Consider the following 15,579-nt stretch of genomic DNA (forward strand, 5'->3'; position numbering starts at 1 on the left):
AAGGATTTATTGGCATACTCTGTCGAACTATGATGACCAATTCCTCCCCATGGTCCGCCTTCCATTTATCTGGATCTCTTCCAACTTCTTGTCCTGTGCGTCGGACAAGCTGGAATCATGGCTATGGGGACAAATCCCCGTTGCGATACCAGCGTCGCCCTCACGATGGAGTTGCAACTTACACTGGTCTCGTGGGTCGTTCGTCGAAGCACAGCGCAATCGGTACCGACACCTGAACCGGGAACCGTGACTGCAGGCGAAATTTGGGTTCGCAGTTTTTGTGTGGCACGTTTTGTTTTTGACAGATCCTGCACGCCCCTTCGCGACCATGTTGCAATCAGTCCAGCCGATCCACCGATGGGCTATATTCGGCACTGGTCCGAGATCAGACCAGCTTCAATGTGTGCCTTCACTCTCCCTCCCCGTCACTGTTCACGGCCCCGATGTGCCTGGTTTTGTCTTGTTGGAGTGATTTCTAACTTTATACCCTTTTGACTCGAGAGAACGTCGACTGCCATCCTGCTCTTGTACTGTACCCGACTACTGGACGGTCGAGAATTGATGGTAGGGACTGGGAAACGTGGCCTGAAGGATTGGGGGTGTTCTAAACTCAGACGGCGAGGAAATACTGTACCTTATTTTCACATCGGGGACCTGGGTGGAACTGGACCAGGTTGTTTGCTTTGCTTAGTTAGTTGCTTTCCTCGTGGATGTTGCCTCATAGGTGTCTCCAAAGGGAAAATCAATCTAATTCGGGCTAGCGCTCAATTGTGAATGAACAGTGTACGGCTGTAGGTGCTTTACGCCCCAATGGCATTTGCAGACACTACTACTACTACTACTGCTGCTGCTGCCTTTTCGTTGTCCGTTGGTTGTTGACACGCACACCTCTGTTGGCTGTTACACGAATTGATGCAAAGTCGCACCATGCGGTGTGTGGACCTATGCCTTGTTGTGGATTCAATTCCGTAACCGTGCGGAATCTGGGGAATCCCTCAAGTCCTTGTATGCTTTGACGTTTAGATCCGGCTCCGGAGGTTGCACAGGGATGCGGAGATTTCACAGGGCTGGCCGACACTTGGCAGTATTTAGGACTTGACAGATCCCAGAGTTTATGAGATGTGTGTGCGGCAAAATTACTAGACTTTTGGGAACGTTCAAGGGGGTTGGGATCTAGGAAGTCGACACAGACGCGGAATAAGTCGAGAGGATTGCTTGAGCATATTTCGTGAAGAAGTTCGGACGTTTTTAAGCTTCGGAATGTTGTCCGACACTTCGTGGCCGGAGTTTTACAACTTGTCATTGTATCAGAGGTTCATAGCAGGGGTCAGAGGGAGTAGGGAGAGTAATTCTTTGATCACACTGCGGATGGTCAACTTGTACATTGAAGTTTTGCAGTTTTAGTCGAATGCTCATACAGGTGATCACCGGACGTGGAGTAAGGTTTAATATTTTCGTAGCGAGAGAGAGCGCAGGAAACAGTCGACCAGTTGTAATGGACTCCTCTTTTGTGGACCCGGAAAAGGGCAGACTAACAGATGAGTCTCAGCTACGTACTTCCTGTAGAACTCAAGCGGATGCCCTGTTCCGCAAAAATCTTACATATCAGGTAATTGTTTTCGAGGTTCCAACGTCGAAGTGTTCATTCTCATGTCCATTGCACTTGTCTATGCCAAAGATCTTGACTGAAGGGCTACTCTTAGGACCTACATTTGAATTTTTATTTTAAGAAAGGCCAGAGTTCAATATGGCTTTCAAGTGGATTTCCAAGTAGTAACGGAGACCTTGAATATTTTCTCAACCTTGATTCTAGAATGATCGCACATGCATGTCTAGCGAAGTTATCAAGGTGATCCATTCTTGAAAAGAGCTGTGAGGAGAGTTTGATCCGATTTGTGCTTTGCAGAAACGGAACTGGAAAACAAATTGCTGCCTTATAATCTTTCCAGTTGCCCTCTGCATCACTCTCGTCGTGATGCAAGCAGTCATCAACACCTCCATCCGCGATCGCTTCAAGTGTGGCTGTAAAGATGTGCCCAATTCCAACGGCGTTGGCACAACCAGGAAGTGCGGAATCCAATACTCCGCCCCCGATGAAGCTCCGTTTTGTGGAATCGATAAACCACATCCATGGCCCGCCATGCTACAGGTTCCTAGACCGCAGTTCAGGGCCACTAAAAGCTCCTATTACCCAGATTTGACACAGGATGTGAACTGTAGAGCGGCTGGTACTTGTGCAGTGACAATCCCCTACACTGGAACTAATAAAACTACAGCTGATGGTAATAACTCGCACAAATTTTGATTCTCACGTTCCTCAGTGAATCAGACTGTCGCACAGTTACAGATCAGGTGGTGTCTGTTTTGATTCATGAACGGACGTTGTTGACTGCATCTAGTTGCGTTGTCCTGAATTCTTGATGTTGATTGTCTTAAGCCAATTTTGGTTGCAGCGATGGCGGAAGGACTTTTAGGTACTGGCACAGTGGATCCCTTTGACCAAAAGACGTACTCCCTCTCTGCTGTAGTACCGGTACAACTTCTCCGACTAATCCTTTTTAAATTTTTTTAATGATATTCTGAATATTCTGTGCTAGTAGAATGTATGCTCATTCTACTCTACTATGTGCATGGATCAAGGATGCGTGATTTTCGGCGGCTGTCATGGATTTTAACACCCGTTGCAAATGTTCTAGAATATTGCCTCCACAATCTGTACCCAGGGGATGTGAGTTTCCTTTTGGAGAGGTTACAGAATTAGGAGGCAATGCATTTTCTTCCCTACATTTACGAACAGTATTTGAAATTGTTGATCAAATTCTTGGCAGGGAACAGATGCCACTCCGGTCGGATCCCTTCTCTTCGAATCTGCATTCACTTATCCCACACCTATCTACATTCTTCGATCCAATTGTGAGAACTCGACGGACAACTTCTCTTTCACTACCACCACTCAAGGATTTAAGATCAATCGAGGTAAACACTCACTTTTGTTTTTGAGCTCCACTATAATTGTCTCTGCGATGTCCTTAGATTTCTGTGAAGTTCCAGAGGGATTTCCTTAGTCTGCAAAGATGTCAATGTGTAGTGGCGTTTTGTTTGTTCTGCTTCTCCTTGGCAAACTTGTGCTGAAAGACTTATACATGCAGATTTTAAATGCTTGGTATCAAGGTCTTTGTGGCGTGCCAATGCTTCCTCGGTGAACGAAATGCTCTATGCAGGCTACGTACGTGGCAACAAACGAAAGGAGATCAACGAAGTTCCAGTTGGTAATTTTACCTTGCTGAACTCGGTCCTAGAGTTCTTTCTAACGTTTTAACCCTATTTCGTAGTCTGCTCGGCAATGCTGCTTTTCAAAGTTGAATTGCAACATTCTAAGTGGCTGTATGAGGGAGTGATCATCACTAGCTTCGATTGTTAGCAACCGATAAGAATCTGCAATTACAGAGCTTGCTTGGAGCTAAGAGGCGTTTTTGGGTTATCTGTGTTGTGGCTGCAGCTTATGATTTCAGGAATACGACTACGGAGAGGTTTGATGTGATGGTATGGTACAATGAAACTTTAGCAAACCGAACTGGCTTTCGCCCTTCTTCACTCATTCGTGTATCTCGCTCTGTGAACATGGTGAGACTTCTTCTCAATCATGCCAATTCAGTGCTGTGAAATCGGCAGACCTGTGACCTTAATTCATGAATTGTAAGGCATTTTTCTGTTTTATGTCTATATCTGTTTTCGAAAAGTTCGAATTACGATTTGTCATGCATTTGGAGTTGAACAAATTGCGCCTGATCCCGTCTGCTGTGAAATTCTTAGGCATCACAAGCATTTTTGCGGCTCAAGTTGGGGCCAACGGCTGAACTTCCATTACTGTTCGTGAAAGACATGCCGAAAGGGGCCAAGCATTTGAGCCTAAACTTTTCGCTGATCATCGGGCCACTTTTCTACATGTGGATATTGGGCCTCTTGTTTCCCGTGAGCAAACATCACACGCCCTTTGACATTTACCGCTTCCATCTAAATTTCTTATTCACTCTCCTACTTCGTTAGTCCATCTTTGTTTCGGAACATTCTATTCCCAGGTGCAAGATCTCTGTTAACCAGAAGTTGTGTTCCGCACGTCGGAGTAGTGAACCATATTCTGATAAACCAATCGAGGCTGTTAGTAAATCCCAATATGCTTGGTGCATCAGGTGGTGCTCACCGCTATAGTATACGAGAAGCAGTATAATGTTCGGATGATGATGAAGATGCATGGCCTCGGCGATACAGCTTACTGGGTCATCACCTACTTGTATTATGTAGTTCTGTTCTGTCTTTATATGATCAGCTTCATCGTATTCAGCTCCCTTGTCAGTAAGTCATTCCTCTTCTGCATGTCATCTCATTTGTTTCTCAACACAATGCCCTAATTGTTTCTCGTATCGATCTTTGACCGGTGACCTTAAGAGCTCAAAAAACTACCCTGTATCGGAATATGAAGATATGTATATGTTATTTTTTGTCAAACGCGACTACCAACACATCTTGTTCGCCTGAAATGGACCCCACTACGTTTTTTTGCAGAGCTTTCTTTCGTCACGAAAAATTCGTACAGTTTACAAGCTGTGTTCTACTTCCTTTACATTAACATGATTATTTCGCTTGGTTTCGTCGCGTCCAATTTTTTTCGGAATGTCCGAACCGCGACAGGTCAGTTTGTCTATCAATCTTTTATCTCATTTTGAAGTTGCTTGACAGGCTCATAATGTTTCAAGAACATGAGTTGCATCTTCTTGAACAATTAGTTGCCGCTGTTCAATACCAGTGATTTCATTTCACTATTTTACTGAATGGTTGTTGAACAGCAGTTCTCACGTCTGTTGATTACGCCGGTCAGACGCATTACGTAATTAAAGACTAGAGAGGTACAGACTCCTGAATCTTATCATGTGGTGACGGTAACCTGCTCGCTCTTATGGCAGCCTTTGGATATTTATACGTGTTTGGAGCTGGACTACTAGGGGCTTTCATCTTCAAGAATTTCATTGTGAACCCAGCCACCGACAGTAAGTTTCCACATCTCTAGTTCCGTTCACAATTTAGCTCTCAAACTGATCTTTTATGCTCTAAGAATATCTTATGAATTGGATCTATAAAAGGTGATTACGGTTGTGTTGGAAGTCTTCTGTCCATTTGCGGTGGAAGAGTTGATCAGAAGAGATGAATCACTGAAAGCAGGCATCCTTTCGTTCTGGTTCTGGCAGGAAAAATAGTCACCGGATTGCAGCTCATTCCTGCTTTTGCAACGTACCGTGGTGTCTACGAGTTTGTAGAGTATTCAATCCTAGCAATTCATATGGTATCACCCGAACCAGCGATCTCAGAGGACTATTTGCTCGCTTCAAAGTTTCAGCTGTTGACGCACTGTTGCTTCGAGGCTGCATGGTTTGCGAACTGTAGCTTATGTTTGTCTCGGGTTGAGTGCAGAATTCGAAGGGGATGCAGTGGAGCAATCTCAAGGATGAGAATAACGGATTGCGAACTGTCATGCTCATCTTGCTCATTCAGTGGTTCGTCTTTATGCTCCTCAACTTCTACTTGGATGGGGTAGTAGCGTCTGCGAGCGGAATAAGTAAGCATCCCCTATTCTTCTTGAACTTCAGACGCAAAGGTAACAAAAATAAACTTGCTATCAGTTCAAGCTCCAACCTCACAAGCTTCCGCAAATTCTCTCGCAACTTCTCTGGCAGCTCAAGTGCTGTGGTGCACATGAGCTCTGAAGACAAGCTAGTTTCTGAACGACCAGATGTTGCCAGAGAGGTTAGGCTCATCTCCTTTTCGCATCACGTTCACAGAGAAACCCCAGACCTAAAATTCTTGAGTAACTGGAAGCTTCGAACCTTTTGCAATTAGAAGCACAGAGCATGAATATTTCTTAGTTATCGGATAGAGTTCATTCCAGGTTGTTTCAACTATCTCAGGAAGCTCATTAAACCTAAAACCTCATTTGCTTGGCATATGCGACAGAACGAACTGGCTAAGGATTTGGCTGCCAACCCCTGCAAGAAGTACCCAATAGTTTGCGACAATCTGCAGAGGGTGTATCCTGCCAGAGATGGTAACCCACCCAAGTATGCTGTGCGGGGATTCTCTTTAGCAGTTCCGCGGGGTGAATGCTTTGGAATCCTTGGGCCAAATGGAGCAGGAAAAACGAGCTCTATTAACATGGTATGCCCATCACCACTCATTCAAATATCTTCAGTCGTCCACATTCTATGCTTCAAATGATTAACCGTGTCATAGGCGAGAGATATGATGCACGAATCTGTTTCGTTGTGTAGGAATTTTAAAAACCATGTGGTGTGGTTGCAGATGATCGGATTTCTGAAGCCAACCGATGGCACTGCTTACATACATGGGATGGACATTGTCACAGATATGGATCGCATCTACTCTTGCATGGGCGTTTGCCCCCAACATGAGTAAGTCTCTTCCACTTCCCTATCTTTTAATCTCGTGGAAGCCTTGATTTTACAGTGATGGAAAAGCGCCGATTACGAATTCTTAATCAATTCATTCTGTGCAGTTTGCTTTGGGGATATTTAACCGGTCGGGAGCATCTTCTGTTTTACGGTCGACTGAAGAACTTGAAAGGGAGAGAACTCACTGATGTAAGTAAACTTATTTCTTGTTTCGAACTTCGTAATTCTCTTCCAGTGGATGCTTCGGCAGTGTTTGGGATGTTCGCAGATTGAATTCCTCCAATCTCCTGGGGATTTTCCTGAGTGTTATTTTACAGGCTTTGAGAACGGTGTATATCTGTTGGTTTGCCATGTGCAGGCTGTTGAAAAATCACTCAAGAGTGTTAATCTTTTCGACAAGGGAGTGGGTGATAAACAGTGTCGGATGTATTCTGGTGGGATGAAGAGGAGGCTGAGTGTTGCCATCTCTCTCATTGGGAATCCAAAAGTAAGCACATACTCTGCCAGCTTCAAAATTCAGACCTGGATTGTATGTGTATTCACTGCATACACAGAGTTATATTACATACGATGTCTAAAATGACTATTGAAAAGGAGTCTTCGGAAAATCTGAATGTAAACCGTCGAGTCCACAATCTCTAGCGCATTTAGAAATAATACATCAACCTCATACATCTGCTGTGCAACTTGTAGGTGGTGTATATGGACGAGCCCAGCACTGGCCTGGATCCAGAGTCTCGGAATAACCTCTGGAACGTGGTGAAGCAGTCCAAGCAAGACCGTGCCATCATCCTCACAAGTAAACCAGCTCTGTCCAATGTCATTCTTCAATCAGATTCTGTTATTTCCTGATGGTCTCAACCACGATTATCATTATCAGTATTGATTGAGTCGTGGGGTGGTTGACATTACAATGACACGACTGCAGCCCATTCCATGGAGGAGGCAGAAGCTTTGTGCGACCGGCTTGGGATTTTTGTAAACGGCGAGCTGCAATGTATAGGCAATGCTAAAGAGGTGATCATTTTCTTTTCTGCTCAAATTTTTCTGAATAATATATTGTAGCTGCAGTCAAATATATATATATATATATATATATATATATATTCAGCTGGCTAATGCAGAAGTAATCCCCAAATTGAAGCTCACAGAAGCAAATCGTTCCATGTACAGCTTACTGCCAGGTACGGATGCCTTTATGTCCTGACAATTACAACACCCCCAGAGGAGGAAGCTGAGGTGGTAGCATTGGCAAAGTCTCTATCCCCCAACGCCCATCAGATTTATGGCATCTCCGGCACCCAAAAGTTCGAGCTACCGAAGACGGACGTGAGAATTGCATCCGTTTTCTCTGCTATCGAAAAAGCGAAGAACCGCTTGCATATTCGAGCGTGGGGTCTAGCCGACATTACCTTGGAAGATGTTTTTATCAAGGTGGCTCGACAAAGTGGTGGAATGCAGCTTCAATAATTTCCACATCAAGAGTGCTACAACCCAAACGGTGTTTGTAGGACTGTACATGACCATATTGCATTCCACTCCAATTCCTGAGTTCATGTTCAATTGCTCAGTTATCTGTACAATACAACCCACATACAGTTTGCAGCTACAGCTTTTTGTATCGATTCTTTCTTTTGGGTAGTAAAACACGCCCTGCAAGTCTGCACCTTGCTTCATCCAATATCAGCATTGTGAACTACGCCTGTTGCATTGTGTCGGTGCATTGACTGATCCCCATCGATCTCGCTGTCTGAGTAATGGACCACGGTTGACTGCATTCATGTAACCACGTAACGGAATGGCTGAATCAGATCAGAAGATCAGTGGGTGTGCATTATGCATATTCAGTTTTGTTTACTTGTGTCGTTCATATACACTGTGTGTGTGTGTGTGTGTGTTTGCAGTCTAGGTTTTAGTGTCATTATATGCAGCCTTGTTAAGCATATGTGGGTTATGCATTCTCTCGTTCTGTGGAGTCTATCCAGTTATCAGATATCTCATGCAATTCTGAACTCCTGGTGCAAGTCATCCCATCTTCTTCTTTTGTTCATGTATGTGTATATATATATATATATATATATATGAAATTATAGATGAATACAGCGAAATGGAGACACAGAAATGAAAGCTGCTCTTTCTGCAAACACTGGAAATTTGCGGACATGCTTTAGTTTATGAATTTGTTGTCTCGTCAACACAGCACATCACTTTCACTTTGAAAAAGTTGAGATACTTAACAATTTTAACTTGGCTTTTAGAAGTGTTAAAACATAAGTAAGGTGCTTGTGACTTAGTATTGTATACATGATTCAAATTAATCTCTTTTCTGTTCTTGAAATTAATAAAAAAAAATCTTTTACATGATTTATTAAAAATATTTTCTAATTTTAAAGTGTTTATTATTATTATTATTATTATTATTATATACACACACAAGCACACATGCTTACAACTATTTAAATGTAAGAAAATTCTCAAATTTTTCTGAAGACTATTATTATTTTTGCCCTCTGCTTTTTTTATACTTTAGACCCAAAATTTGGTTTTATGTTTTATATTTTTTATTTATTATCATTATTACTATTATTTTGATGTTTTGATGAATAATATCTGTATAGATTGCTATTTGATTTCAATTAGCATTATAATACAATTTTTTCTTTTTATGATTCAATGTATTAATTTAGACTAAGAATTGCTTCATCAAAAGATTAAACTCTTAAGTTTTAGTAACTCAAGTTCAATAGTGTATATAGAAATTGCTAAGATTATATATTCTATATTTATTTTATAGTTTTAAATCTATATTTAAAGTTCCTAGCACAAATATTCCAAATCAACTTCTAAGAATTTTGATGAAAGTTAATTAATTAATTTATTTTTTATTTAGAATATTAATTAATAATTATTTATATCTTTTATATTACCTAGAATATTATAACCTACTTAATTCAATTAATCAATTTTATAGATTGCTATCATATTTTATCAAAAATTATTTAAGCCGGAATTTTAAGATTTGATTTTTTTTAAATCTAAAATATTTTAAAATAAAAAATAAAAATAGTATTTTTTTTTTTTTTTAATGTAGAGTACATAAAAATCATATAACATATCAAATAATAAAGCACATGTAGATTCTTTGCTATTAAGCTGTATTTAGTAAGTAAAGATAAAAAATTCTTTATAAACTAAAGAATGGATTCATAACCAATTAAAAAATGCATAATCTAATGTCCAAAATTTATGTTGATAAACATATTATCTATTTAGAATATTACAAGCATTGAATCAAATATGACATCTTGCATAACTATTTCATATTTTAAAATAATTTATTACTAAAGTATATTTTTTAAAAAATTCAACAATTATATTATGATAAATATTTTAATTTTTTTTTATTTATATTTAGATATTTTATAGAGATAAAAAAACATGATGTAGAAAAGCTTAAATTTAGCTAAAGATATATAATTTTTTTTAAAAAATTAACCTTCAATATAATTTATTTTAATTCTAATAGAAATTTTGGCCAAAATAAAAAATTATCTCTAATTATTTTTAAAAAATTACAATATGTTTCTATTAGTATTTCAATTATTTTAATAATTCTTTTTAATTCCTTTAAAAATATATTGAACACTTATGTAAAAAATATTATAAAAAATATGTAGTTTTTAGAATTTAAAAAAAATATTTAAAGAATTTTGATTACTTTAGATGTAACTTTCTATTGAAATTATTGGTAATGAGTATATTTTTAATTTAGTAATTAGATACATAATACTTTTGATAAAAAATGAAAAATTCGCAAACTATATCACTACTCAAAAAAATGAAAATAATTTGTAACACTTTATGCAAGAATACAAGAAAACTTATGTAAAAATAAAAATATAACATAAAGATAGTTAAGGTATTTATAAGAGTAAATTTGTGCTAAAAAATAAAATTTAGAACTACGATAGCAATGATATTTACTATAGCTTGTATTTAAGTGATGTATATACCAAAAAATAAATCTTATTATAATTTAGAAAATTTAGACTATATCAATGTATTTCTTAACAATTATAAAAACCTAAAAAATAAATGAATAATAAGAATAATAATAAAATATTATTTGACAACTTTATTAATTATCTCCAAAATTTTAGAGAAAATTATTTGATTATATGATTCTTACAATATAATCAAATAATTGTATTAACATGAATTCTTAAAATATAATTTTTATTTTTACAAAATAATTGTATTAACATGAATACAAATAATAATATTAGTGAAGTTTAAAAAATAAAAATAAAAAAGATTATAAAAATTTGATTTTTTTCTTAATTATAAAAAATATAGTCACTTTATTGTAATACCAAATAAGTAGTAAAAATAATGTGAAGCCTTTTTATAATTTAGTAGAAAAATATATTTAATTTAATTTATTTGTTACACTTATATGTTGAGATTTACTACAATTTAGAATAATTATTCAAAAATAAAAAGTTAAAATAAATATCTAATAGAAATAGAAAAAAATTGTAATAATTTACAGCTTAAAAGAGAAATAATTCTAAAATATAAAATATTTTAAATAATTAAATTATAATAAATTATAATAAATTTTTTATTAAAAAATGTTAAGCTAAGGTTAAAAAAAGGCAGATATTATCTAAAGCTACTACTATTTGGTATAGATAATTTTAAATTAAAAATAAAAAAATACATTGTACTAAGAATAATATAGATATATATATATATATATATATATATATATATATATATAAAATGGAAAATTTAAAATTTGAAATTTAAAATTATATACAATAGATATATATATATATATATATACATAAAACGGAAAAAAGTTTAAAGTCTTCATAAGCAAGTTATATACTCTTTATATACTCATGAAGTTTTTAAAGTATAATACTATTGAAGTTGACTACAGCTTTATTTTAAGACTATACTTTTCCATATTTGAAATAATCCATACAAATACAAATTGTAATTAGACTTCGTTTACGTAATAGTCTTGTTATTCCGAAAATAACAAGGCACAATAAACTTATTCTTTGTTCAGTTCAGCTTTACTTTTTAAACTTTTTCTTTTCTTTTCTCTTCTTTCTCGCGAAGTTCCTCTCAAACTGTTTTACCGTCATCAGCAGAGGGAACGCGTAACAAAAATATCTCTCACGAAAAAGTTAACGAAGACCAATGCTCTCCCTGCAGCATCCCTCAAATCTTCAAAGCATGCCCGCGGGCTGCATGAATGCACGGTCCAATCGTGGGGGCCGCGGAATATCCCTACCCGCGGGCAGGTTAATATCTCGTCACCGCTCCGTGGAGAGCTTGGCTGAATGAGTTTCAAAATTGTCTCATCACCTTCGCAGTTGCAGAATTTCCACCTCCGAGATCGACACACTCACTCACACACTCACTCTCTGCGGACATGGCGATTCCTTCATTGAGCTTCGCCGGATGCTGTGCTTCTACAGCAACGCCGTCGCCTGTATTACGAACCACTGCTGCTGCCGCAACTCGCTGTGAACCGGTAGCTCAACTCTCTGCCTGCGGTGAAGCAGCTCCTTCATTAGGTGCTTTCCTCGACGTCGCACTCCTGTTTTTGTTTCTTTAGGTTCTGAATTGTAACTTTTTCGAGTGCAGAAAATTCGTTACTCTTTGATTACGTTGCGAATAGGAGAAGTAATAAGTTACTGGTGTATTGTTAGAAATTTTGTATTTCGTACACTGTGACAATGTTTGAATGCCAACTTCTCTCGACTTACGGTCCATGGCTGCATCCATGCGCGGACGCCTGTTGTAGTCGTTTTGTTGGTTTAGCTCTTTTGCGACTAGATTATATGAAGGTGAAGAGACGCGGTATCCACTTATTGCAAGAATCCTGTAATTCTTACATGACGTTGAGTTCGTCATAATCTTGAAGTTAGTGTATTGTTAGGACTGTACGTGACGCAAGGAGAATTTCTTCTTGAGACGAAGTACAATTCGTGTGGTTATAGGGAGTTTGTTGTAGGCCTTGGTCGATCAAATGCAGAGTGTTGGTTTGGGGAACGCGATTTTTTTCATGTTGTATGAACCAGATTGGTGTATGTGTACCCGTGGAACACTATGGCTTCCAGCAGAGTGGTCAATACTTGCATTTCTAAATTTGATCTTCTACTTATGACCGATGTGTACGGGGTCCAGATAGCATGTATGGCTCTTCTCGTGTCTGCGACTCCCAAGAGAGAAATCCTGTTGTAATATCATTTTTGTAGAAATAGGTCACTTATGAATTCGATATTCAATCGAGATGCAGCATCACGGTTCTATGGATCACGATTAACAGCCAAGTGCGATGGTGTGCTTTCGAAGAGAGTGAAGCGGACTGCAGGGAAAGTGCTCGCAATCGCAACTGTCGGCAAAGATGTAAAACAGTGAGTGTCTAACCCTCTGAATGAGAGGGCGGTTTGAACATGTTAACGATATGTCGAGAAGTAGCTTTGAAATTAATCTCATTGTTAGTAAATGATGCTAACTTTGGCCATGTAATTTTTCTACACAAGGTTTTGATTCATTGGTCGGTATAGTTCATTGTTGCCAGATATGCTATATCTTGATCTGCAGCACGCTAGTTATGTAAGAACTTGTAAAGATCCACTATCACGAAAATCAACTAGTTCAAGTGAAGACGACTTCCTCGAATAAGTACAGAGAGTATGCACATACAAGGTTAGGCGGATATATCATGTTATGATCATATGATCGCAGTGTTTGTCGAATTGCTGACGCTTAGCTACCTTGTTCAAACAGGTACAGTTTGCCGTCATGGGCTAATTTCGAGATGGGCTATTATCCGGTGTATTGGGAAACGGCAACAGGCCTACCTCCAACTTCTGTAAGACTTCTCAACAGTTTTATTTTGATGCCTGAACATTGTGTGTGTTGTGGTTCCACTTGTGGCTTAAAACGTTTTGGACGTATGGGATGAAAATGTGATTTGTCAAAGTTATTAATTGCTATTTTAAGGAGTCTTATTGTTGAGAACGGCAGGGACAATTGCTGACGATCATCTTTAATGCTGCTGCTAGCAACCTCGTACCCAATGAAAACTTCGGAATAGCATTTAATGGTAGAGCTTCGCAACTGATCTGATATCTCTGAAACATTTTTAGTCATCTATTTTTGATTGGTTTATAGTAGACGCATAAATGATGATTCACATTGGATTGCAGGAAGCTTCAATCAACCAATTATGTGTGGAGGTGAGCCCCGTGTTATGGCCAAAAAAGAACGAGGAAGCCTCTGCGAACCACTCTACTCTATCAAGATCAATGTGCCTCTTCATGGTGAGATTGAAGCTTCGTTTACTGTTATAAAGATAGATTTTTTAGTAGTAGTGTTTATTATGTGATGTTGATTATGCTCTGGAAGAAAAATGGCAGCAAAAACTCACAGAATTGTGAGAACTTGCCAAATTAGAACTTTGTTTAGGGGCAGTCAAACGAAGGTCTCACACATGGGTGATGCATACAGCAACGTCTTTGGAGTTCTCATTCACGGATGGATCGAATTGGGACGGCCCTTACAATTTAATTATGGATCTTCCTGACAAACTGAAGGGTTTGCCTCAAAGTTATTTTAATGAGGTGAGGCTCTTGACGATTAAAACCGTGGTAAACACTGATCCTGACAATGTTTATGAATTGTCGAATATGAATACAAGACTCACGGTCTGTACTCTCAATGTGTTAAACGTGTACCGATGCGTAGACATGGTCTTGAGCCAGACTGTATTATAATCAGTAGATAGTGAAGGTGCTTGCGTAAGGCTCTACTATGAGCAGTCCCAGCAGGAACCAGACACGTCTGTTTAGAGTGGTTGCAACTCTTCAAATTTTATGTACATATTAAAATGGATTCAACAATTTCGAGTTCTGTGACAAAAATCAGGAAGGGTTCGGTGAATAAATCGTGTTGTGAATTTTAATCGTGTGAAAGTAATTTTTCTTGTTTAGAGGCTTGGGAAGGATCTTGCCAAAGAAGGAGCATGTGACAGTGCAATCTACCCAGAAGTTGTTTTTACTCAGGATCGTTGCGCCTTCCCTGCTGGAATGATTCAAGAAGGGGTATGTGGATTCCTCAGTTTTTTTCTGTACAATTGTTGATTTCGACTTGCTTAACTCACTGCAGAACATCTACATAAACTCGGCTAACCCAGCAGTCCTAACCGCCCGAGTTATGCCCCCGTGCTAGAAAAGTCATAACTTGAACTCGTAACTTGTGCAGCTTTAACTGTCTTAATGAAGAAAATCGCCTATTTCCCATCCAAAAGCATTGCCCTTACAATCCTAATTTGTGCACTGTTCTAATTGCGCAGGGGGATCGTTGCGATCTGGATATTGTACCTGGTTGCACAGATCCGGAGTCACCATATTTTGATCCACTGGCAAATGTTGATGATGGATCTTGCCCACTCGAACTATAGGACTAATATATTCACATTTCCGGAAGTGATGGTTTAATCGGAAGCCTACACCTTGTAAATTATGGTTCTTTGCTGGTACCAAAACCGAAAATAGCGCTGCATGACTGTTAAGGAATATGCCGTTGCGCGCTAGAAATTCAATGCACTTCTGCTGCAAGGAATGTTTGTAGTGTAGCCACTGTAGGCTGTGTTCGGTTCAATAATTGAGTAAATATGAAATGTGATCGATCATAGAGTTGAATATTAACCAGATTCGCCAAAAAGATTTGGAGTGTGTTCAATTTATTTTATTCTTACATTTACAGGCTATGAGTTTCGTAAGTTACTCTCTTCATCAGCATCAGCAAAAACGTTGCGTGTCAGCTGCGGTGAAAAATTGTTTGTTTCCTTTTTTGGACAGACTAGTAAGGTTTATCTGATGCTGAACCAGTTTGGCAATACGTTGATAAGAGTTTACGATCGTTGCACGTTGCGCTAGGGCTGAGTCTAAGGTACGCAGGAAATAAGCTCTCGGCGGAGACGATTCTTTTAAAGATTGATCTTGATATGTGAAGGAATCTGCAACCGTGAGATCTCAATTAGCTCTTGAAGTGGGACGCCAGAATGCCATCGATGTAAGACGTTGACTCT

At 38.6% G+C, this 15,579-nt stretch overlaps 2 protein-coding genes across 2 annotated transcripts; both read left to right on the plus strand.

Annotated features, from left to right (window-relative positions):
- Positions 1–353: 353 nt before the first annotated feature.
- LOC112274877 (ABC transporter A family member 8) lies at positions 354–8,318 on the plus strand. The gene is made up of 19 exons (XM_024504708.3): positions 354–1,609; positions 1,907–2,282; positions 2,454–2,533; positions 2,829–2,976; positions 3,150–3,269; positions 3,500–3,624; positions 3,814–3,972; positions 4,191–4,353; positions 4,564–4,689; positions 4,962–5,045; positions 5,244–5,338; positions 5,467–5,799; positions 6,007–6,207; positions 6,352–6,461; positions 6,566–6,650; positions 6,820–6,948; positions 7,155–7,260; positions 7,390–7,478; positions 7,635–8,318. The coding sequence occupies exons 1-19, from the start codon at positions 1,409–1,411 to the stop codon at positions 7,929–7,931; spliced, it is 3,027 nt and encodes a 1,008-aa protein (XP_024360476.1). The 5' UTR covers positions 354–1,408; the 3' UTR covers positions 7,932–8,318.
- A 3,543-nt stretch (positions 8,319–11,861) lies between these two features.
- On the plus strand, positions 11,862–15,212 carry LOC112275394 (protein POST-ILLUMINATION CHLOROPHYLL FLUORESCENCE INCREASE, chloroplastic). Its single transcript, XM_024505756.3, has 8 exons — positions 11,862–12,055; positions 12,781–12,898; positions 13,275–13,359; positions 13,515–13,593; positions 13,697–13,810; positions 13,998–14,110; positions 14,480–14,590; positions 14,842–15,212. The coding sequence occupies exons 1-8, from the start codon at positions 11,911–11,913 to the stop codon at positions 14,947–14,949; spliced, it is 873 nt and encodes a 290-aa protein (XP_024361524.1). The 5' UTR covers positions 11,862–11,910; the 3' UTR covers positions 14,950–15,212.
- The last annotated feature ends 367 nt before the right edge of the window (positions 15,213–15,579 follow it).

Source organism: Physcomitrium patens, chromosome 22, assembly GCF_059467195.1.
Source record: "Physcomitrium patens ecotype Gransden chromosome 22, ASM5946719v1, whole genome shotgun sequence".
In the NCBI taxonomy this organism is placed as follows: Eukaryota; Viridiplantae; Streptophyta; class Bryopsida; order Funariales; family Funariaceae; genus Physcomitrium; species Physcomitrium patens.